This window comes from Buteo buteo, chromosome 4, assembly GCF_964188355.1.
Source record: "Buteo buteo chromosome 4, bButBut1.hap1.1, whole genome shotgun sequence".
Classification (NCBI taxonomy): domain Eukaryota; kingdom Metazoa; phylum Chordata; class Aves; order Accipitriformes; family Accipitridae; genus Buteo; species Buteo buteo.
Window position 1 is genome coordinate 9,782,592 of NC_134174.1, and position 25,450 is coordinate 9,808,041.

The 25,450-nt window shown below is 37.3% G+C and overlaps 1 protein-coding gene across 2 annotated transcripts in view; it reads left to right on the top strand.

Moving 5' to 3' along the window:
• Positions 1-25,450, top strand: part of SEMA3A (semaphorin 3A) — a 251,245-nt gene that overhangs the window by 129,453 nt on the left and 96,342 nt on the right. For both annotated transcript variants that reach the window (XM_075024731.1, XM_075024732.1), the window contains 3 exons: positions 446-603; positions 3,363-3,425; positions 20,350-20,469. In XM_075024731.1, the coding sequence (XP_074880832.1) occupies positions 446-603; positions 3,363-3,425; positions 20,350-20,469 (341 nt within the window). The remainder of the gene's footprint in view (positions 1-445; positions 604-3,362; positions 3,426-20,349; positions 20,470-25,450) is intronic.

Genomic DNA, 25,450 nt, shown 5'->3' on the forward strand with positions numbered 1-25,450 from the left:
GTCATTCTTAACCCCTTTCTTATAACTTACAGATCTGTATAAAATAGTTTTGTATGCTGAAAGTAGGAGATTTTGTGTTTAGATGTGTTTTTTATCAGCTGGTCATCCTCAGGTTTATCCTTGTAAATCTCATTGATTGAACAAAATTGAACTTTGTCCAACAGCTGATGAGTTACATGGATAGAATTTTACTACCTAAAACCTCATACAGGCTTTTAATTGATTTCACTGGTGTTTTGACCTTTGTTTATATAGGGCTGAATCTCACAAGCAGTTTGGGTTTCGGTACTTGAAAGAAAAACATTCATGGGCCCAGGTACATAATGCTTTCACTGGTTTCTACTCCATAAATATGCATTTCTAAAATGAAATCTGTACAAGTCAAAATATGCATCTGTATTTTATCAAACATATTAACAACAAAAGTATTACCTTTATCTTACAGAAATGTTGGAATCCAACAATATAATCAATTTCAACGGACTAGCTAATAGCTCCAGTTATCATACTTTTCTCTTGGATGAAGAACGCAGTCGGCTGTATGTTGGAGCAAAGGATCACATATTTTCTTTCAACCTGGTTAATATCAAGGAATATCAAAAGGTACTTTCATTCATGTTTTGTACAATGTAAATATATACTTTTAATGTTGCAGAATTGTTATTACTCAGACTATGTTGGGCACTGTATGAATTATGTCGTCAGTGTTTGGGTGTCAGGAATACTATTACAACAAAAACATCTGCTGACTTTATGAAGAGAAATTTATAATAAGCCTATAACCTATAACTGTATAATCTACAATACTTTTTTTCAAACTATGAGAAAGTAAATAAGTGGATAATCCAGCTATTTCCCAAACAAGACATACTTTCATGTTTACTGCTAAAAACCCCAAACAACTGTTACAACACTTTGCAGAAAAAGGCCTTATTACTCTGTATTTGTTTGCAGATAAAAAGAAGCTGTTTGGGAATCTAAGTATTGATTTCTCTCCTTTATCCCAGCACTTGTAGGCACTCTGCTTCTGCTGTTTTCAAACCAAAACAGATTTAGTATTAATAAAAGAGGAATAGGTCCATAAAATCTTGCCATCCTTGATGGGGAGTATAATTTTCCAGTAAAAGTTGGCGACAAATTAGAAGCTGACAAACAGTTCAGTGATATTCTTTTGTTGGGGTCTAAATAAATAATTTCATTTTTCATACATTTTAATAAGACAAAATGCTAAGAAGGTAAACAATGAGATGGAGGTTTGATTTGTTATATTAAGTATTTTGATGGTACATTTTAAAATCCAGGGAGTATTCTTTTATGAGAGATATATTGCTTCAATACCCAGGGATTTTTTTTTCTTGGTGTTCCTGACCTTTTGCCCGTTTGACTATTAGCTTCCTAAGATGATAGCAATAAATACCTTGTGTTTTCTGTTCAGAGGGAAGACAGGCTATTCATTTGTATTCTCTAAGGAAAAAGGATAAAAGGAAAACTGGGTATTTTCTTTTCTATTCTCTTTAGAGCAGCTATAAAGGAAACTAGCTATTTATTTGAATTCTCTGAGGGATTGATAGCTTAATGTGCAAAACATCTGGAATAATTAAAGGAAAGAAGGTGTTTCCATTGCAGAAAACAGCTCTGTAGAACGGGAGGAATTGTATCTTAGATACTTACATATTCAGATACCTTTAGAACACTATTTGAAATTGCATACAAATATTAATATATTAAATAAAGAATTGCTGTCGACAACGTTGGCAACAGACTTAAGCAACAGATTTACAATTTAGACTTTAGATTTAAGAATAGACAAAAGGCTTAAAGAATTTTGGGATCTGCTTATTAAAGACACGAGGGTCACAGAAGAAACTTCAATCAAACTTACAATGCAGCCAGTGCTCCACTTGAGATCAAACTTCACCAGTTGTTGCTTCCACCATGTAAAAAAGAACTAAGGTTTCTGTCTAAATACTGATAGCAACATAGGACTCCAAAGGAGCACAACTCAAAAAGCCAAACTTTCCAGTCTATTAAAAGCAGTTTATTTATTTATTATTCAATTTAGCTGACTTATAAACCAAATTAGAGGAAAATATTGTGCTGTGAGAATAAGGAAAAAGAACATCTAGCCATTCATTTTATGGATTAGAATACTGGTTTGAATAAAACAGAAATCTTTGCCCAAAAATTGAACTGAATTTGAACTGGTCCTTTTGGGAGATCTCAGAAGTTTGGTTAATGTTTTTCAACCTAGTAAATTCAAATTTTCACATGTCTCTGCACATTTTAAGCTGAGAATAGAAACAGGAAGTAGCAGGAATCCTTTGAGAGAGAATGTGCTCATAAAATTTTCAGCCTTATTTTATAGACTTAAGATGTTCGATTGCTGTTTGGATTTCAGTTTGGATTTCATTAAGTTTTAAGAAAATTTTGAATTTAAAAATGTGGTTGCAAAGTGTATTTTCAAATGTCATATATAACATCTCCTTCAACCTCTTCTGTCATCCATATTTTTTTTTTCTTTTCTTTTTGAATACTTAGTCTTTTCCTTTCTTTAATGAACTATATTGAACACCAAGGCTGTAGTCCAGACTTATGGCCATTCATATTGCATTATCTGAGGCTCCCAAATGAATAGCCTGGCATTTTATGGGAAGATCATGTTTTATTCTATATGTAATTCCTAAAAGCTTTTCAAAAAAACATGAATAATTGACTGTGAGCGTCTCTGGATTTTCTCTGTATGAGGTGAGATCCATTTTCTGCTAAGCAAACACTACAGTAAACCTAGGTTTAGGTTTACTTGTGTTAGGGTAGCTCTATAGGAACAGCATAAACATTTCTATTTTGATGGTGTGATATTTTTCAAATACCATGGCTTCCTTTTTATTATTTAATTAACTAAACTTAGTAAAAGAATGAACTAGTAGATACACTGAAGAGGCAAACACCTCATTTCTGATGCTGTAACTCTAACTTGAGATCGCATTTCACATAGATCCGATTTATTGTTAGTAAGTATCTGCAATTTTTTGCCCTCAGTCTCCATTCCGTTACATCAGATTCAAAACAGTGAAAGAACACTCGCTTAATGGAGAGTCAGCCCTCTTATCGTTAGCATACAAGATTCACTGCTAAGATTCACGATACAGACTATATTCAAGATTGTTTTTACTGTGATTCCTATTATTTCTATTTTGCTATCATTTCATTTCTTTGTCGTCAAATTTTATGGAAGAAAAGGAAATAAGGAAAAGAATGGGGAAAAGAGAAACTGGGTAAAGAGACTCTGTAGCATTTGGTCTGCAATTTGTGATTATTGAAGCATGAAATAACACAACGTGATTTTTGTTCTCTGTCTTTAGATTGTTTGGCCTGTATCTCATTCCCGAAGGGATGAGTGCAAGTGGGCTGGAAAAGATATTCTGGTAAGTACAAATCTTTTTAGCATTTCTTTTTCTTTTATAAAACATTGTAAATATTTTATTATTTCTTATTGTGTTAATTCTTAAAGTATTTTTCCCCCTCTCTAAGGTCACATATCTGATCATAACTTCAGTCTTGAGTTATCTCAGCCTTCTTATTCAAAATAATGAAATCTCATCTTCATGACCAAGGGTTTAAATTTATAAATGGAATATATGCAAATTAAATAGAATTTATTTAAAAACAAAACAAAACAAACAAGAAAGATAAGGGAGGAGAGACATCAGAATGAGAAATATTAACCCTTGTATACTTGTCTCGTGATCTCAGGGTACATACTATTTTGACCTATTTTTGCCCTGCTCCAGGTCCCAGTCCTACAGTGAGTTCCGAGAAGTGCTCTCTCTTTGTGGCATCTCACTGGAGTCAGTGGGTTTCCCTGAGCTCTTTCCTGCATGGAGTCCATAGCAAGATTGAGGTCAAAGTGGTTTTAACATTCTGCATCAGTTTTGGTGCCTCAGGAAAACACTGTTAAACTAGGCATAATTTTCTATACATTTTCCCTCATTCTTGTGTACATCTTATTGCCTGTATTTATGAGGTAGGACAGACATAGCCACTAGACCCCAGATAATAATCATTCCACACTGATAATAACTGTCTTCTTTATAAGAACAATATTGGAAATGGGAAGACAAGGCTGAAGAAGGGGAAAAAAGATAAAAAATACATGCATGCAACAAGCCAAATAAATACTTGCATAGCATAGCCAAATGGGAAATCATTGTGGTTGCCAAGGTATAACTGAGAGTGGAACTTGGCCCCGTGTGTATATGCTATTGGCCTGATTTTCAGAGATGATTCCGTAAAATATTCATAATGCCAACCATATGCCTCCAGAGAGCTCCATTTGAATAATTTCCTAGGTCATAATAAAAATAGTTTCATCAGTCCTTACTTAGGCCATAGAGGACAGTTGTCTTCATAAAAAGGCATTTGGGAGCAGCAGAGGTGGATTAGGTAGAAACTAAGAAATATGGGCTAAGCTATATATGTGAAGGGACAGCTAAAGTGCCAGACACTTGGCCTATCTCATTGTGTAGAAATAATACATTTAAATTAATCCTTCTTCATGTTCACAAATAATTTTCAGGAGTACATTGCAAGGTGAGGACTAGAATATCTAATATTCAAGGTTAAAAAAATAAGGCTAGTGTTAAATGTCTGAGCAAATTAACTAACCTTGCAGCTTGATCTTATGCTAAGTATTATGATATTACATTAAGTAGATTTTTTTATAGCTAGGTTTGAAGCCTAGAATATTAATAAGAGATTCAGCGCTTAGAATGAAAGTATACTCTTTTATTTTTTAAGAATTATTTTTAGAAATTCACAATAGTAAGAAAGAGGATGTTTTATACGTTGCACCGGGCTGATTCCAATCCGTTCATTGTAAACAGAGACACTATTATTCTGGAGTGAGCTGGGAAGTTCAGGACCCCATCCTCTGATTATTTGTGCTGTAACTATTTTATTCACCCTGATTCCTATGATATTAAGGCAGCTACGCCTGCTGATCACAAGTAAAAGGTGAAGCCAATACCACACCCCAGTGCTGTGCGTGACCCTGGTGCATTCGCTGCCTGCTATGATCCTGCGCATTAGAAGCAGCACTCCCATGAGTTGGTTGAAAAGAATAAGGCAAAACAGGAGGACAGAGTTCATGACACACTGCAGCCCAAACCGAGGAAAACAGTAGTACAGCACAATGTTGCTAGAATTAGATGATTTGTTTTCATAAACATTTTTCACGTATATGGGTTGTTGGGGTTTTGCTTTCTTTTTTTAATTTTTAGTCTTCTCTAAAAGTGTAGGTGAAAAATAAAAAAAAACCAAAAAACAAATTCATAGGTTGTATGTAATGTAGGTCCAGTTTTGGCAGGCAGCTAGAAAGATGGAATATATGTCTTGGTGTGTTCAGGTCATCTTCTTTAAATATTTACAGCTATCTATTCTTGCCATAAAACAGTGCATTACAAAGTATTTAATGTAACTGCTTTAACTGTAATTACAGATCAAGATTACAGATCATTTAAGAAACTTATTATTCCTCCTTCATTTATTCCTTAAAGTCATTGTCAGTACCTTGGGAGTGTGAAATGTAAAGGCCATAAAAATAACTCAACAGACTCTCATTAGAGGGAACAAGAAAAATAGAGGACAAATAAAGTGGCATATAAAACATGCTTGATTTAATACTGCTTTCAGCATGTACCACTGCTAAGATATTAGATACTCTTCATTTGTGATGGTTCAGAACTTTCTACATGACAGTCTATACTTCTACATCAAGGTCTTTTTAAAAAACTTTTTTTAATTATTGATCTCCAGGGGAAGTCAGTGCTGAAAATGCAAGTCCCCACTAATAGGCCAGGTGCACTGCAGCAGCTGCAGCACAAGTATAACCCCGGCTCTGCCCTACTGCTAACCTCAGCTATGACCTCCGAGATTTCCTCTCATAATTATAAGAGGTAATTTACTGTCGTTTTCACTCCTTCAGAGGGATTCCTTATACTGACGCTGTCAGTCATGGCAATCTAGGCACAGCAGGTTTGTAGCTCAGGACACTCCACGCGGGATTTGAGGAGAGCGGCTGACTTGGGCTCTTCCCGCTCTCCTGATATCCCTTTGTTCCTCGAGCAGTCCTTTTCATTTCTGTTTCTTAAAGGGCTTAGTATATGTTAATTAGGTAAGCTTTGCTCACTGTATAGGTAGATAAACCTTTTAAAGTATGCTTTGGGTCTGTTTTTTAGATGGGTAAGCTGAGAAGAGAGGCAGAAAGACTCCCCCCAGCTATGCAATACTTACTTACAGCAGGACCTCTCTGATAGAAACTAACTAACAACTGCTACACTTTCCCATAAAATACAGATTTTTCCAATAAAATCATAATTACTGTCCCATGTTAAGTACTTAGTATTACAATATATATATTTCCATTTCCTCGGTATAGAGTATCACAAGCACCAAAGTAACATTGTTCACGAAAAATTAAAGACTATGAATAACAAATAAAATATTTGCTTATGTAATTCAACTAAATGAGCAATTTTGTGAGGATTTTTTGCTATTCTGGACTTCAGTCTCTCATTTGATGTATTCTGGTTGCTGTAAGTCCCGTGAATATTTCTCACGATTCCTGACCAGACCTTGGTAATGATCAAAGAAGACAAAGTCTCTACAGAATACTTCTCAGCTTTTATACTGAATTTACAGTACAGACATGCTGCTAGTCATATCCCTCACTAGTGAGCCTCAGTGTTTTGATTTTAAGATCTCACAGGCACCTGGGACCCAGCAGAAACACATGGCAACCTCTGCATTACATATGGGTTAAATAATAGGTAACTGGAAAAAAAAAAAAAAGTGGCTCCAGTTCCACTCTGACATTCCTGGGATGTCATAAACCAGCAAAGCAAAGCTTGGGTGATTTACAAAAGTTACTAGAAACACTAGTTAGTTTTGCAGGTAGGGATAGGGTAGGAATAGCTTCTTGACTGGAAAGCTCATCTAGTCCTTAAACTATTAATTTGCTATTGTTTTAAAAGTTTTGGCTGCTGTTTAGTCGATACATCTCTGCACTAGATTTGGCTGAGGCACCATAGCAATAGTTCACATGGTACAAAATTAATCAGAGAAATCCCTATTAAAGGGTATGATAGATTTCCACAACTTGAAAGCTTTAAAGATGTGTTTTTGAAGGGCACCTTAGGATGTTATTTTCAAGTGTGATTTGACTATCTAATTTATTTAGCCACTTTTAAAAATCCCAGCTCAAATTAAATTGTTGAAATGGTCCCTTCTGGCCTTGACATGTATAAATCTTTAAAATTTCAATGGGTACGTTAACAAAGTCACATAGGACAAGCTACATGATGACAGATACTTATACACAGTTTGAATGCTGTATGAAAATGGCTTCTCCCTGGATATTTCTGGTGAGAAAAAAATGTTGATATACAAATAGATACAAAGAGTACCAATTGCTTTTACTTGATACCAGCAAACTCCTACATATTGCTCTGTCAAATGAACAAACACGTCCATACAGAGAATTGCATTTTTGTGCCATTTCCCTTAACAGCTAAAGTGTATCAGCACAATTGTGTGTGTATTAGCACTGACTGTATTATAATTTATAGGAGATGGACACCTACTTGGGCTACTTAATTGCCATTAAATTTTACCTAGTTATTAACTCTTACCTGAATTCAACTGTGGTTGACATTATTATACTCAGTAGTTCTCTTGGTGGTAATTCAGAATCGCTTTAGATCAGAAACCTATTCCCAGTTAAGAAGAAGTAAGACTCTTTACACTACAGATGATATAGCTATATCCTGTGCATGCTTCTTTGCATTTAAGTGAGGCCGACACTTAATTATTGAGTTTATGGTTCATGCAGGTAGACTCACATGGCTGTAATTTAATTCACCATCTCATTTGTTATGATAATACTTAATATAAGCCAAAATGTTCATATGCCATCTCAGTTTATGCTTCCATTAAAGTTTTCCAGCCCCTCCTTAAATCATAGGAAGATTAGCAGTTCCATAGGCTTATAGATCCATCAGAGTGCAATGATTTGGAAAGAAAGAAGAAAAAGAAAGAAAAGAAAAAGTGGTGTAGAAATTAGCAAGTGTCCCTCAGCCATATCTGGTGATACTTTGGAAAAACAAAGTTGGCAATCAATAACCACTATTCCCTTTAAATCATTTTATTACTGTTGTTGCCTTAGGGAAAGTAGAAGAACATGGAGGCAGAAAGTAAAAGTAATTCTTTTCATCTGTTATTGTAAACAAAGATCTGAAGAGGGAATCTGAAAATTAAATATACAATGCTGGCTGGATCTAGAAAGCCTGCTTCTAAATTCATCTGACAGGCACAATTTTTCCGGTCAAATTACCTCTGGCCCTTTGGGTGTGCCAAAAAGAAGTTCATCCCTTTCTGTCAGGGTTCTTCCTTTGGAGGACATCTTCAGCCAGTTTTCCAGCTTTTCTGCCACCAACTCTCACCGCCATCCCCATTTCCTTTCTGGCTCCTTGGCTCCAGCATACCACTCAAACCCTTTAACAGAGCCTAAAGACCCAGGACCCCCATCCAGCCTGGGGAAAAGGGAAAGGTGAATGTCTCCTGGGAGCAGAAAGGGGTAAAGTGAGCAAAAATCCAAAGCAACGGACCGCCAGTGAAATTAGGGACAGAATTTACTCTCAGTATTGCCTACTACAAGGAGAAATGTGACTTTTGAGCCATTTGTAAGACAAATAATGCCACTGCATATCCCTTTCAACTCTATCAAATGTTCCAGTTAGTATGCTGGGTTTATTAGATTGAGGGCTGCTCACTCCTTAATCTTGTCCATGATCTTTAATGTGGGCATGATTTCCTGCCAAAGCATTTCTTACCATTTGGGAGACGAGGGAGTGAGATATTTTGTGAAGTAGTGTGCTGCTTTAATATTGCTGCTGCGTAAAACTGTTTTGCATAGACTACGGACAAAAGAGAAAGACAGATGGGGGAAAAAAATAAAACAAACCTACAAGCCTTTCACTCAGAGGTGAAATGAGCTTGGTAAAAACTATAGTAGACTGGAGTCTTTCAAAGTCCTGTGGAGGTCTCTAACAGAATTTCCCCCCCGGGAAATTCTGGTTGCGCCAGCTCCAGTTCTTGGATGGACCCCCACAACACACCCGCCAGCATAATGCCTCATTTATGGCTCTTAGTTCAGATATTGATCCTACAGCTTGTGCTCATTTAGGCATTTGCATATATTTCTTTATATGAATTGACCAAGGCAAATCAGTTACTGTAAGGTAATAACTTGTGTACTTATACAGAAGAAGAATTAAGTTGGCAGTTGTTCAGATTTTCATATTTTACTCACTTACGTATCATGGGAAGTCCTTTAAGTCTTTCAGTATGGGGAACAAATCGATATAGATCAAGGAGAAAGCTAATTTTCCAATTTTGGGATTATTTTTCTTTTTATAGGTGTGACTATAGAAATTTGCTTCTGAAGGAAACTTAATATTCAGCAGATTTAATGCAGTCTTGCAGAAACATTTTCTTTGTTGTTTTTGAAATACAAAGTCACAGAGTTAATAAAGAGGAAGCAAAGGAGAAGTGATGGAAAAATCGTTTCCAAAATTATGGGGTTTAATTTTCTATCAATAGGTGTTTCTTATGAGCCCTAGTTTGGCCTTGGCAAAGTCTGAGAATTACTTTTATTTACGGCTGAGTTACCAGATATTGCTATTTCAAAATGATGTTGGGTAATTCCTTTTTATGATTTATTGCATCCCAAGATGGACAGAGTGAATTTATTCTTTGTACATATCTTTCCAGAGAAACACATTAACTGGGTGACTAGTAACAATGATCGATATGTTTAGTTCCTGTTTCCTTTCAGGGCTTCAGTCTGAAGCTCATGAAGTCAGAGAAAAACCTTTCCTTTGGTGCCAGTTACATCTTTTTTTCTTTTTATTTTCTTTTTTTTTTTTCTGAATTTGCTTCACATTCTTTCTGTTTTAGCAAATAGACTGGTTTTTTTTGGGGGGGGGGTTGTTTGTTTTAGGTTTTGGGATTTTCTGTTGCGTTAATAAAAGAAAGGCTAGTTTCAAAATTAAGGATAGGTCTGCTCTGAACGACCACATATCACAGTTCCTCTGTACTCAAGATGTGGTCACTATGGCACTATTAAATTAGTCCACAACTGATGTTTTTTCTGTAGTCCTGTTACTTACATACACCAAAAATAGGTCTACTAAACTCCTACCAGATGCACACAAGTCTAAAATATTGTCTTTTTTCTTTTGTAATAAGTAAAAGAACTAAAGGGAAAGTTCTTAAAATAACCTAGGAAGTAATATGCAATTATTTCCTATGTTGAAGCTAATGCTTTGTTTAGTTACCACATCTTAATTTCAATAGATGATCTTCAAAAAAGCTTTTTCAGTGTAGAAAAAGTGTTGTATTCTGAAAATGGTGGAACAGAAAAAGTAAGAACAGTAAATAAAGGGAGAATCCATATCTCTCTTGCTTTTGTTTTTTTTTATTTGTTATTTTTCTTTTTTTGACTGAGTGATGTGATCTGCGTTGGATCAAATAATCTATTGATCTCTTTTTCCATTGTGTAATTCCTTCCTTATTAACATCTTCCAAAACTTTAAGTTACTATACATATATCATGAATATAAAAATGAAAAAAACCCAAACAAACAAATAAAACCAACCCTAAAAAACCAACCTAACAATAAAAAAAACCCCAAACTGCTCAGCAAACTCAATAATTTCACTTTGGTGCTAAATTTTTACTGAGTGGGAATTTTAAGCTTCTGTCACTTAAGTTTTCTCTGTTCAGCATCTCTCTGTGGTGTCAAAATAGTTTAACATCCACACACAAATTTCTGGATTCCCACAGTAAGGCACATATAACTTCATAGTCAGGTTTACAAAGTACATTTATTTACAGGCACACATATTGCTAAGCAACTGTCCCTTATAGATGCAACAGTCTTTTGCTTCCTTTCAACACTTCACAGTTTTACGTTCACTTTCAACACAGAAGTTTTGAGTATATTTATCTTAGGTGGCTGTGAGTGGAAGTCATTACAGGATATGCCTATAGTATGCCGAATAAAAGCAAGCTGACTGATATGGAGTCTAAGTGCTTTATGCACCTATAACAGGCTTGACAACCTGTTTGTCTGAAATACTCCACCCCAATTAGCAGGTGTTGATCCTATTCGGAAAGGCGGGGTGTAATCTGATTTCTCCAGGAGACAGGTGATTACCCCACCCAGACAGAAGAGATAGATGAGAGAGACTCTTTAGATCTAGACTGTGGTTGCAACTTAAATTGCTGCTGGGCTTGGTGAGACTGCTTGAGCTGAAACCAAACAGTATTGTTCATTTCTTTGCTAATAAAGCTAAGCCCAAAATGTGGGACAGGTTTACTCTGCAGAGCAAAACCAATTTTGTTTTAAAGTTATGGTCAGAAAAGAACTGGCATCTGCTTGACCTCAAGGCTTCCCAATGTTTTGAATTATTCCTGAAATACTCTTCTGTTCCTTAAATAAATTCATTCTGTGCTGTAGGAAGTGCATACTACCGAAAAAACCTAACAATTCAAAATAAAGGAAGCTTGCTAACACTCATGGAAAGGTTTAATGTACAACAATCATGCTGTGGCTGCAAAATCCTGAAAACCCACTTGTTTGCTGGACTGCATCCATAAAAGACTTTGTTTTGTCTTGTTAACCAGATGTACAAAAATAATAGATGGTCATTAAATCAGGTATTTAGTGCTGCAGCCTTTTCTTGGCATCCCTCTAGCTGTTCACAGGTCCAGAACAATTGTTGTCTGCATCTGCTGAATGAAGATTTAAGGACTGAAAACATGTCTTGTAATTTGAACATACTAAATGCAGAAAAAATTGGAGAAATTGTACTTCCTAAGATCGCTAGGTCAGATGGTTAGTGCTAACGACAAAGATTTGAAGGCCTGATGTGTTTAGTCTGTGCAGTCAAAGGAGGCACCTTTAAAGCATGGCTTCTAATGTCGTCTTCTAACAGATTCTGGCTTAAGACTGTTTTCGGGACAGACCCTGGGGAGTATCCCACCTGGCTTGGCTACCTCCATGTGTAGCCTTAGTGGTAAACTATGGGCCAAACGACCACATCCCAGTAGTGAATACCAGATTTTCAAGTAAGTAGGTAGACAGGCAGGGAGACATTTTGTGTTTCACCCTCACTAATGCAGAGGAGGAACCAGAGGAGCTTTCCATCTGCTGTGCAAGTGTGCTGACAATACAACTGTTTGCTAATATGGCATGCAGTTTTGTGGCTTGAAGGAATTAGGATATATCTGCTTTTTTTCAGTGGTTTTTTTTTTATCATGTGCTCTGTTAGTTGGCTTCTTTTTTCTTGTCTTGATGCTTTAATGGTTTAAATTCATGCAGACATCCTGCAACTTGAGTAAATTATACATTTAAAATATTCTCATGAACTATTGTCGTATCAAAAAGTCAGATAGATAACAGGCATAACTTAATTGGAAAGATAACTGGAAGTACAGTAAGCTGTACTAGGCAACGAAAAATGTCTTATCAACCCTTATCAGCACCTTCAGTCTGAAATTTCTCAGGGCACATCTTGACCGCAGAGGAAAATCGAGATGTGGAATTAATCAATGGTTCCTCCGCAATGTTGGCAGTGGTCACCATGCCTAAGAGCAGTGTCATTCCTGACGACTCCAGAGGGGTCAAGTCCTCCAGATCATGATCCAATGTAAGGGCCACTGAATCTGGGGATCTGTCAGCTTTTTCAAAACTCTGAGGTTGGAAGACAAGTACAATTAGAATTCAGTCCACAAAATAACACACAATTATAAAAGAGACTAGGTATTTTTACCAAGACATATTCTGGGTTTATATTGGATTTGTGTCTGTGTGTGATGCCATACACACTGCTTATAAGGCTTTGACTAATGGGGATATAATCCCCAAGAACTAAGTTAATAGAAATCCCTTTCTGTAACACAGACACTGATATTTCAGCTGCTCAACTTCACTCAGCACCGCAGACTGGATCTTTTTCGGAGGATAGGACTATAAAACATTGATCCTGTTAATTGCAACGCATAGTAATGACAAAACAGGGATGGAAATGATGTTATTGATCCAAACTGCAAGGGGCATACAGTAATAAATCATAATCTGCAAAGTTTTCATACCAGCTGGCGTCCCCCACTCTAAAACCATGCACCTGCCTATACAGGTTGAGCTGGAAGGTTATCTCATCGATTACAGGTGCCAGGCGTGATTTCCCCACCCGTTAGGGCCTGTCGGAAGCTCCCAGCACTCAGGGACTTTCCTGTTGCTGCCAGTGCAGCACTTAGCACAATAGCTTTGCAGCAGTGTTACCGACTAGCTTACTCCAATAAAATAAACTTTTAAAAGATCATTGCATTTTAACAGGACTGGAATAATTTGCTTTTTCCCCTGCCTGTTCTGGGCCTGTTTAAGCAGACTGCTCTTTGACTGATATTTTTCTAAGTGTTACTGTAATAGAAAGTGGGAAACAGTAATAATTTTTAAATAATCTTACTACATTGTACAAAAACTTGCACACAAGCAGCAGGAGCTGTGAAAGCATACACCATGTAGAGCTCACCCTGAAAAGGACTTCCTTGCACATGCTTACTGACATGCTAAAGTGTTTGCAGGATCTAGCTGAGAATCGGTCGTCTGTGTACATCGCAATCATACATATATTTATTGCACTAACACTCGAGAAATATCTTCCTTGAAACAATGCTGCTGCATGCTGAAAAAGATACCTAGCCAATACGGACTGAACTGATCACAGCTGCAGTAGCCCGCTAGGAAAAGAGAGAAGTTAAAAAGCTCCTTGATAAGTCCAGAACATCTTTCAGCAGTGTGATAAATTTGAATGACAGCAGTAATATCAGGGATTACTTATTCTCCATGGATATCTCTGACCTCGTCACTTGAGAATTCAACTAATTGGACAGAAGAAGAAGAAAAAAGTAAACATATTAATTAAACTCATGCATGGGACTTTATATGGAAACTGTCCATCCATTTTGATATGAAAGACAAAACACGTATTTGTTTTGTTTGTCCAGCTGTTAGATGATAGGTTTAAATCCCCTTGCCCATCCAGTTTAGACAAAACCTTCTGATATTTTAATCACTTGGCTATGTGGGAAGGCTGAAATAAAGGAAGAATGTATTACAGGGTCTGATCCTTATCTGGATTAAATCAGCAGAAAACTGTTGAAGCTAATGATACTATAATGGATTATTATTGCCTTCTACTTATTGTCCTGCATAATCTGGCCATTTGCATTTGCTACAATATCTACGAAGGAGTATGGTCATCAATGTTTGTTAAAAAGAAAATGAAATGGCTCTCTTAAAATGAGAAAAATTCTGGGTATTAGTTGGTCACAGGGACTTACCCTTTAACTTACCCTTAAAAAGATGTCATTAAAAACTCTTTGCTGCATCACTAATCCAGATCGAAGGATGCAAGTTCCAGGCTTCTGGAGGAGAGATAATTACTGGAAACTCATAGAAACCACCTAAATTCTGTTTGAATTTTCATACACAGAGCAGATGTTTTGACAGATGGATGGACTTTATTTTTGTAACTGTCCGGGAAAAGTCTGCATAACACAGCCTAATCAGTGTTACATATCTGTAGTGTTTGTTTTTCAATCTTTCTGCATTTGGCTCCTATGCTTTTGGTTGCAGACATTTTCTTTGTAATTTATTTTTTCAGCCTAATCTCTCTCTGCATAAGCCCTTCTATCAATTTGGTATATAAATATTAGAAAACTCTTAAAAAATAAATGTGTATGTTTGTTTAGTAAGTCAGACATATTGATCTTTCATATAGTGGGTGCCCTTCTGGGAAACTTAATTAACACTTTATCTTCTCTTCAAGACAGGCCCTCTGCCCTTATACATAGTATATAATATTTGCAACAGAAATTTAGAGTTAAGATCTCTGTCCAGACACACCAGACCTCTTTGACTTTAATTCACACTCCAAATGTAAGTGACAGTCTAATAATTTCTCAACTTGTTCTACAAGTAGGAGTTCAGTACAGCAGAATTTGCAGTGGGATTGGTGCTTTGGCTGTGTTACCGTCGTATGACACAGATGGTTTTAGCCACTTCCATTTCAATAAACTGTCAGCGTAGAGCTGAGGATCTGAACCCCATAACCTCCTCAGTCAAGTTTAGAGGAAGCGTAAACATCTGTAATGTACTTGAAGTTGAAACCTTTTTCTCGCTGGGGGATGCCCAGTAAACTTCTGGGGCACTGTTCCTTCCAGGTGGCCAAATGAACCTTTAACTCCTGTACGCAAGGTAGGATGGCTTCAGCTGGATGTCCTTCTGCCCTCACATGCCAAACAAACCCCAGGAAAGTCTGTAGGGTCTGCTTGGGCTTTGGTGAGGGATTCGGTCCATATTCCTTCAAGCAGAGAAACAAACCAGATTGTGCCTTACGTTTGGGGTGAGCGCTTCAGCTACCACACATGGCAGAGCCAGGGCATGAACCGTTTCTTTGGCCATGCTTTGGAGGGTATTGACAATCGTGCTATCACAGGACTGTTTGCAGAAGCAGATCCAGAAGTCACACTGTAAAAAGATAAAAAAGTAGCTATCTAAAGAACTTCCCTCTGTCAGGATAGGAAGACCTTGCAGGCTACGCTAAAAAGTCTCAGACATGATGTAGGGGCTTAGCTGCTTGGATTTTAAGGTAGAGGTACTTCTGTGCAAGGCCAGAACCTACAGCTCTTGGGGAAACCTTATACCATTTATTGAAATATAAATGAAGATTAATCCTCTCCAGGGGTAGGCAAGATAAATGAATGGGGGTTTTGAGGACTGCAGTAACTCCCTCATGATGTACCTAATTTTCACTTTGAATATCTACCTCAATCATTCTGTACCATATGCAATCACTTATGCTTCCTGCTGTATGTATATATAAATAAACTCAAGCTTTAGGGCATAAACCAGCTTTATATAGACAAGGAAAGTTTCCTGATATTGAGCTGCCCATTATAATAAACAGGATTATTAGGTGGAAAAATTTATAATGATTCGCTATGGTGATTCCAGTGCTCCTCCTCTTTAAGATTTATTTTCTTAACCCATCCAAGTAACACTTTCCTGCCTAGAGAGAACTTTGCAAACCTTGCATTCATTTTCTTTCACATTATTAGGCTTAAAAGTATTTTAGACCCCACACCACCCTGCTATCACATATGAAAAAAACCCCAATTTCCACCTGGAAAATAATTCCTAAAACTCTAATTTTCTTCCTTTGGCTGTTCTACTTGACGAAGAACAATATTCGAAGGGTATGCATATCTCCAGACTATGTTCCCTTTAAACAACATCCCTTCCCCGGGGAAAGTGAAAATGGATACAAAGGCACTGGGGGGCTGAACTCACATGCAGACACAGTGTTTAAATTCCCTGACAATTTGTTCCTTACAGCTTCTGGCTCTGGGTTACTTCCTCTTCCTCCGGTGGATATTTTCTCCCGTCTGCTGTATTTTACCGAGATACTACATTTCTTTTGTTGTCTTTGTCTCCTTTCCAGTGCCTTACACTCTGAGATCATGTAGTGAAATGTCTCCTTCTGCTGGCACAGGCCTTCACACTAACAATATAGCGCTGGCCCGGGGGGCTGGCAAGGGGAGACGCTGCTGCCAAGTGGGACAAGCCCAGTTGGAGACACCCAAGTCATTCCAGGCCTCCAGCCAAGGGGGTCGGGGACTTGCTTTGTAGTCGAGTTGACGTAGCCACTGGTATGGGGACCAGCAGAGCCCTCTGCCAGGTTTCACAACTGGCGGTGCCTGAATGCTGTTGTAGGAGCCTTGCCGTGAGGGTGGGAATGGGGAAACAGAGGCTGAAAATGGGAGTCGGTCACCCAAGTCTGATGTAGTGACGGACCCAAATTGCATTCAGTGTACACACACTTTCCCCAGTCAGAACCTCTTCTTCGTCATACATGTGTGCTGAGATTTAGAGTCCGAGCAAATCATTCAAAGCTTTTAAAGTTTAAGTTATTATAAGTCATTATAAGTCTGTCTATTACAGACTTACGGGAAGATTTTTCTTCCCGGAGCCGCATAAACTGGGAAAACCTAATATTCACCATCACAAAGCAAACTCTTGCTAAGTTCAGAATATCAAACACACAGGTACAGCATTTCCGCCCATGACGCTGTACCTGTGCAGCTGTACTTGAGCACAATTAGGCAAAGGAAGGAATCTGATTACTCTGCGTTTGAAATCAATGCTCCTGTTGCTAATGTTCCAGGGAGAATAGCACTGTCTCCCAGGCAGGGCAGAAACTTCACTTTGAACTTCCTGAGTTGACAAGGGCTTAAATCAGAACTGTAACTTTACTTTGATGTCATTTATTGTGGTTTAATACCCCTCTTTATTTATTTTTTTACAACCATGTAAAATATATAAAGAAACTTAATCTGTTAGGGAGGTGTATGAGAATTTACTGAATAGACCTTAATGGTTCCTTTATGCTGCTATAAAACACAGGGAATCTATAAGAGCAGTCTGAATTGGACTAGGAACTTTAAATGTTGTATAAATTTATTTGTCATAGTCAAAAGGTTTATTGCTGTAAGTATTTACCTTCCCCATTGTTTAACTAGGTTGTGTATTTCTCAGACATCTATGGTAAAAAACATGTTGTACAAGGAGTTAAGGAGAGCTTAAAAGCAGGAATGAATAAGCCAAATCTGCTTTTGGAAATATATTATGAATCCGGAGTAACTTTACTGATATTAATGCATTTACACTACTATCAACCCTGAACACTTGAAGCACAAATATGGCTATGATAGAGTTAATCCCCCCCCCAGGCTAATCTGGAATAATTCAGTGAAGCTAATGATAGAATATTTCTTAATTTCCATCCATAGCAATCAAAGAAATCTCTGCCCCTAACCTAAGTAGGTTTTTCCATCTCACCTTTAGAGTATTAGCTATCTAATACCTTCTTGCTGTATATTATAGATAAGCAGCTGAACAGTATTTAGCAAGTGCATATAGAGTCACGGATGGCGTGTTGCTGTAAATCAGAATAGCTCCTCTGAAATCAGCAGAATCTGTTCTGATTCACACTGGCTGTGGGTCTAGCCCATGTACTCTCAGCATTTTGCAAAGGTATGCGTCCACTGGCCTCTAACATTTCATGTTCTTCAGGTAGGCAATTTTTGAACGCTTTAATAAAGTGTAGAAGTAGACCACAAAGGCATTTTTTAAATCATGATACATCAAACCAGACAAGGCAAAGCACAGTCCTGCTGAAACAGTAGTGTCATTAAATTTGGCCAGATACAACTCTAAGTGAGAAAATTCTGAATTATTTAGTAATGCACAAATCATTGGTCAGTATTAAACTATGTAGAGTCAAAGTCAGGTGCTCCATCTGAAACACAAAATAGCAGAGTTTAAGAAAGGTTCTATTTCAGTTTTGTTCATTTTTAATGTTACATGAATTTGCCCATTTTTATTCTTGCAGGCATTGAATTATTAACACACTTCCATGGTTTTCCCATATTTCTTTTATTAAAAGGAACAAAGGACAACAGCATTAAGAACACTATCGAAACACACATTGTAATTTTGATGATTTATGCCAGGTATTTTCTTAGTACTGTACCACTGTGACAGTGAAAAGCAGTCTGTGGATACATATATGTATAATAAATGTATGTTCATGCTTATACATGTGTGGGAGAAAGAATACATATGCAGCAGAAACTGTGTGTGGTTTTATTAAGAAAGGTCAGAATGGAAAGAATTAAGAGAGACCCCTGGTAACATCCATCTCTATTTCTTTCAATTTCCTGTTGGATTACCTTAACTATCTTTATGTTTTCTCTTCCATCTCAATTGGAAAGATAACTTAAGTAATCAGCAGTAAGCCAAGGATGTAGTAAGATTCTGTATGCTTTTCTCTGGGTGCTCTTTTTAATACATTGCCATTATCTGTTATGCAAATAAACAATAAAATTGGAAGAGCAATGTCATTTCAGTACAGTCCTTTGTGTAAGGCAGGGAATCAGTATTTTATCTGTGTAAGTTTGTTGCTTTTCCCTGTGGTGGCCTAAGGCATGCCTCAAATTGCACATGCATTTTCCTGGCAGAGCCATTATTTTGTGTTTGAGAGTATCATCTGGTTTAATTAGCAAGCAAGTTACAGAGACGGATGATGCCAGTCAGTGAGATTTCTGTGGAGGTGGTAGCTCAGGCGGTGTTTCCATGGGCCCTGGTCCACTTGGAGAGGTACAGCTGAGTACTGTACCAAAAAAGTCATCAAATATGCATAGAAAAGTTTCCTTAATTTCAAATAGAAATTTTACTGGAAATGGTTATTTTATGCCAATATTCTTATTCCTCTCCTATTTGAAATCCATTATTTGTAATTATGTCAGTAGACTGATTCACAGGCATTGACATATTTATTTTCTTGTTAGAACTGATTGAAACAAAAATATTAAATAAATGGAAAAAGTTGACATTTTGACTTCAGGTTAGACGTTTCCAGTTTAATAACATTAGGCATTAATAATGACATTTTGTTAACAGATAACAGATAATGTTTGTACTAGGGACTGTTAGTGTTGCTATTAAGTTTTTAATTGCTGAGAACTAGAATTATTCATGATGTATAATTTACTTAGGTAGAAAATGTAAAGTCCAAGTCTTGCAAAGCTTACATTCTAGGGGCTGTCAATAATTGCATTAGTTTAACATATGTATTCATCTTTGTAAAACTGGCCCCTAAACACAGACAATAGGGTGAGGCAACATTCATATTATTGTTAGAAATGTTATATCAATGATTTGTTTTTCATCAACTCCTTCCATCTGGCCCATCTTTCTTCTAATTGTTACTTAATTGAATACAAGCAAACAGTTGGTCCATTTTTCTTCATTATTTCATTCTGACACATTTCTATAAATGGGTTTTGTCTTACAAACACAGCAATAGCATAAATTACAAAGATGAAACGTGTCTGAAACAAAAATTAGGAAATTTTTTTGTGTAATCTCTCCTTCAGGGGTGGATGCTTTATTAAATGGCAACCAAAGATATTTAAATGAGAACCTAAATCAGGCTATTTATTAAATGGTTAGCAATAAACAAGTTCATAAAGAGCATGAAATGATGACACTTTTAAAATAAGTTCATTCAGCCATACCTCCCTAACACAGAAGAGCTCCCATTAGTCATAATCACTGAATTAACTCTGTGGATACATTTTTTTCCCCCTTTTCTTTGCAGAGAGAATGTGCTAATTTCATCAAAGTGCTTAAGGCTTACAATTCAACCCACTTGTACGCTTGCGGAACAGGGGCTTTTCATCCAGTCTGCACCTATATTGAAGTTGGAAGCCATCCTGAGGTAAACTATCTTAAAACAATATTTTTCTTTTTCGTCTTTTTAATCTTTATTGGTGTTTAGCCATGATCTCTTTCTGCCAAAATGCACTCTCACTAGTTTCTGTGTCTCGCTGAGTGGATCTGGTAAGACTTGCTCCTGACTCAGGTGCTGACGTGCTGATTGATAAATCACAGCAGAATCTGTACTGTTCTCCCCTACACAGCATCTTTTCCCCCAGGGGCTTAAATAAATATGAGTAAGCCATTCTACCTGGTTCATGAAGTTAAAAGCACTGTCTTTTCTTTGGCTGGGACAGATACCAGCTAGGTGACGGGTAGTGCAGCCTGTGTCTTTATTCTGGGGCCAGCTCTGCCCTTTAGTCTCCTACCAGTCAGTACAGTCTGACACCGTGGCAGCTTTCTCCCAGCTGGGAATTAAAATAGTGTCACACATTCGTAAATCCCGCTTCTCAGATTTGTCCTAACACACTGACAGTTTTTCATATGTGACCTAGGTTTTGTTTCCTTACTTCTTAGTGAAAAATAAATCACTTTTCCTCTCTCTTTTCCCCCTTTTTTTTAACCTGTAGCTTGCTGATTTTTGGTTAGAGTTGCAGAACTTGCAGTAGCTCTTGTATTGTTTTGTCATAATGAAATAGGTCATCATAACAAAATAGATAAGCATGGTCTTCCCTGGTGAAAAACAGTATTACTCACAGAAAGCAATGGGGCTATGCTGGTTTTCAACAATTTTTCTCTCCAGAAAGGCCAATCTTCTATTGTCCTGATAAGATGAGTATGTAATATACATTAGTCCACTTCACTTTGTTTTCAATTTGGCTTACCTGAGTGTTGCTCGATGGACTGTTACAGTTTAGCAACCAGACTCTTGATGTGTTTTCAGCAGTCACTAATTTATGGATATGTTTTACTGGTGAATCCATAGCTGTATTACTTGTAGCTTCTGTGATCTTTGAAGAAGAGCTCTTTCAAGTTACCTTACAGTTTTGCAATTCAGGTTTGCAGATTTCCCTGAAAATAAAGACATCATTGTTAAATGAATGAGGACTTAGTTATTTCAAAATCAGAATTTCTTCTTGTAGAAAAATTAACAGATCTTTTGAGTGTTGAATTTATAGTCTGGCAACCGTTTTCCCTATAATAACGTCTTTTGATATTTGAAACATGAGTCTTTAAAATGTTCTAAGCATAAGGTTTTGAAGGGATAAAGGAGCTGCAAAGTAGAAAGGTTTGGTTTTTTTTCATATTCTTTAATGCTTTATTCCAGAATGCATTCTTGGCAATTAGTGATTGTGTCTTGACCACACACAGTATGTCATTGCTTACTGCATTAAACAGATTCTCTGCTTCCTGAGATCCATTTGGGAATTGGTAGACATATTAATTAACTCTAGTTCCGTAAGATGTGTGTCAATCAATTCTTGGCTATCTGCCAAGTGAATCTATCTGCAGAGAGATAGCTGGTATGAGGTCATTTACTTCTACATTTGGCTGTTTTATGACTGTACCATAAAACTAACACACACTTTATCAAGGATTTATAGAAAGGATGATCAGAGATGAGAGGCCAGATCCAACCTTGGTTTAACATTCCAGATTTTGAAAGTCTTGAGTCAATGATGTGTTTGGCCCTGGAGCTGAAAGAGGATGTTTGTTTTAGCTTCTTTCTAGCAGTCCCTAACTATAAACAAAATCTAAATTGTTCCTGGTTTTGGTCATTTATGCAGTAATTTTGTTAGTCCCCCTGCGCCTGAATCATTCTCATGACCCTTGGTTTCACCTTTGCAAACCAGGGAAGTCAGGAGTATGTTTACCACAACTGCCTCGGACACTGTTAGCCTTTGATTTCCTTTTCATACTTAAGCTATGAGTGAAATCATCTTCACCTGCCCTTCCAGTGGCCCAGGTTTCTGCGTCCTCTGGACAGCTGTGCAGGAGGGTCACTGCCTCCTCAGCCCAGGTCTACCCATGCAGGGAGAAAGTGGGGCAGGCGGGAGGTGGCATATCACCCCCTCTTCTCAGGCTTTGACAAACCTGACAGTCAGCCTGGGTGCTGTCCCTTGCAAAGGTGAAAATCAGGCGCATAAATACATTTATTAGGTTTGCAATGAAAAATAATCCGGCCTGTCTCTGTCTCTCAGCTAGGGCCTGCTCCTTCCTTTCCCATACGACCTAGCCAGGAATTTCAAATGTGCATCTCCTCCCGGAGCTGGGGAAGAAGAGGGTGCTTGATTGACAGTAGCTATTAGAGACACCACGGATGGGGGGGGATACAATATTAACCCCTGCACGCTGCATCTGTGAGAGCCAGATGGTTTACGTTGTCATGTCAGACAGCAGCACTGAATGTGTCAAAGGGCCATTGCTTCTGTATCATGTATAGTTTATACCTTCCTAGCATACTAAAAAAGGTAAAAAGTATAAGCAAAGGCAAGCAGTTGATTTTGAGTTAAAAAATTGCCATCTAAAACATTTCCTGAAGATTCCTTTCCTGCCACAACACTTGTGGAAAATTAACTGACTTCACCATCTGCTTATTTATTTTTCAAGCACTTAGAGAGGTAAATGTGAACTGATTAGGGGAATAGTCAGGGAATGTACCTACTGTCTAATAAGACTGCTTGTTTATGTGAGCTCTGAATATAACCCACCTGCCTGAGTCCGGTGGAGGAGAGGAAATCAGCGTGTGCCAAACTGAAGAGGATGGAGAAGTGAAATTTAAAGAAAAGAGTGGCAAGCAATAGCGAAAACACTGAAAGCAATTGGAGTAGGCTGCAGGAGGCTGCAATACAGTACAATTTTTATGATTAGGGAAAGGAAATAAATTACTTTGTGTGACAGCCATAAAGTAATGGGAATATGAATTGTTATATCTGTTGAATATCTCTTCGATATGAAGCAGCATATCACAGCCCCATTCCATATTTGAAGAAAACCATTTCTAGTGATGAAACTAGGCAGGTCTAATTGAGTTTGATGAAGTACAGTATCAGAAATAATAATAAAAAGGTAAAAGGATATGAACAGCATGCTGTGCATCTGATTAAAAATGATCTGCACAAATGTATACAACCTAATATGTTGTGAATTACACTGTAGGCTAAGGAGTAAAGCAGACTAATCTTCACTTAAATCCATTCCAGATGTGTAAGTGAACAACCACAGTATTTAGAGAGAAGAATAAAGTTGATGTTTGAAGAGACTTTAAGCACGTAAGCCATAAGTAAGCAGGAAAGAACATATTTAGAGAGAAAGTAGCATGCATATATGCAGAAAATACCTGAGGAGAGCCTAATTTAAAGCTTGAGGTCATCCATTGGAGAGGCTATATTTGTACTTTCATTGAATGGGACAAACTGGCTCATATGCAGATGTCTATATTGTGCATGCCTGAGTTTAGCTGAGATGACCTAACACAGACACCTACACCAACTTCAGGGATCCGGGCTTAGGCAACATGTGGCATTCTCTCTGCAAAATGCAATATAATGCAAGAAACCAATTACCAGACTAAATAAGAAAGTAATTAGTAAAGCTATGTTCTGCTCCCACTGACTTCTGAGGAAACAGGATTGGATGTGTAGGAATGTTGTACTTAATGGTTGCAAAATTACACAAGTCAGATCTGTGCTTGAAAGGAACAAATCCAACTGCAGGGAGACACAGAGGTGCATTAAACCCCCTAGAAAATCACAACAGGATGCAGAATGCACCTGCCAGTGCATGCCTGAGCAGGGGGAAGGAGCCCTGCTCCCTTTCCCCAGGGCTCCCTTTGGGGTAGTTTGTGTGAACCAGCAGGGAACAGTCTTGTGTTGGAAAGAACAGGATTTCCCATTTACTTAACCCTCACATACAAGTGGGGGTATAGAGAATGCCCTATAGAACCTTTTTTTTTAACGCTCAGACAGGCATTACAAAAGCTGTACAAAATTGTTTGCCAGATCCTCAGCAGGAATACATTAGGGTTTCTTCAACGGAGGTAAATCAATAGATGCTGTCTGAAGAACTAACCCGGCTTCTTTTATTGTCTCCTAATTCCAAATTTCTTGTCATTGTCCGACAGATTAAAACTCACTTTTAACTGGATGAATTTAAAAGATCTGGGATCACTTTACTTGCAGGTTATTTCTCATTCTTAATCAATAAAGAAGCTCTAAATTTAGTTCAGATTTATGATGTACATAAAACATTAAGTTATTGCATATGAAGTTATATAACACTACCACCTGTAACATATTTGCTTTTTCCGGACTCTGTGTATTTTAAAAATCTTTGCTTCAACTCATAAAATTTTGCTGAATTATACTTTTGACTTTTTTTATCCCTTCTGTACTTCACATTAGAAGAGGTCTTGAGTGCATTTGCTAAGTAATGGACATCCTGTGCTGATACATTTATGCATCTGTCTTTTTTGCCTGCATATAAGTCTATATATATTATATATATGAATATAGTGATGGAAAAGCAGGTTTTTTTCCAAAGAGAATGACTTTGAAGGAACACATTACTTGAAGGACCAACGCTACTGCTGGTAGAAAAAGTATGTTGTGTTTCATTATCTAATGTGAAATTCAGGGTGAAACATTGTGTTCAGTAGTAGCAGATGTGGCATAAATTGGCTTAACTTCATTGCAGACAGCAGAGTTGTGTCAGTTTACATCAGTTAAGATTCTGACCTGTGGTTTTTAAGTGAAACATTTGAGCAAATGATTTTTAGGTTAAGAATCACCTCAGGCTAATTTGCTTTCCAGCTAATTAATTATACCTTTATATGGCATTTATATGCTTACCAAATATATAGACAAAATATGAAGGAAGAGGATGCTGTTAAAGGATTATTCTCATTTGTGATATAACAATTCTGTGATAGAACTATTATTTGTGACACAGCAGTTCTAAGCATCACTGTAATCACAGAGAAATGCCAATACAAGAAGATCTAGTTTACAGGCTATAACAGCCTATTTGAGTTCAGAGATGCT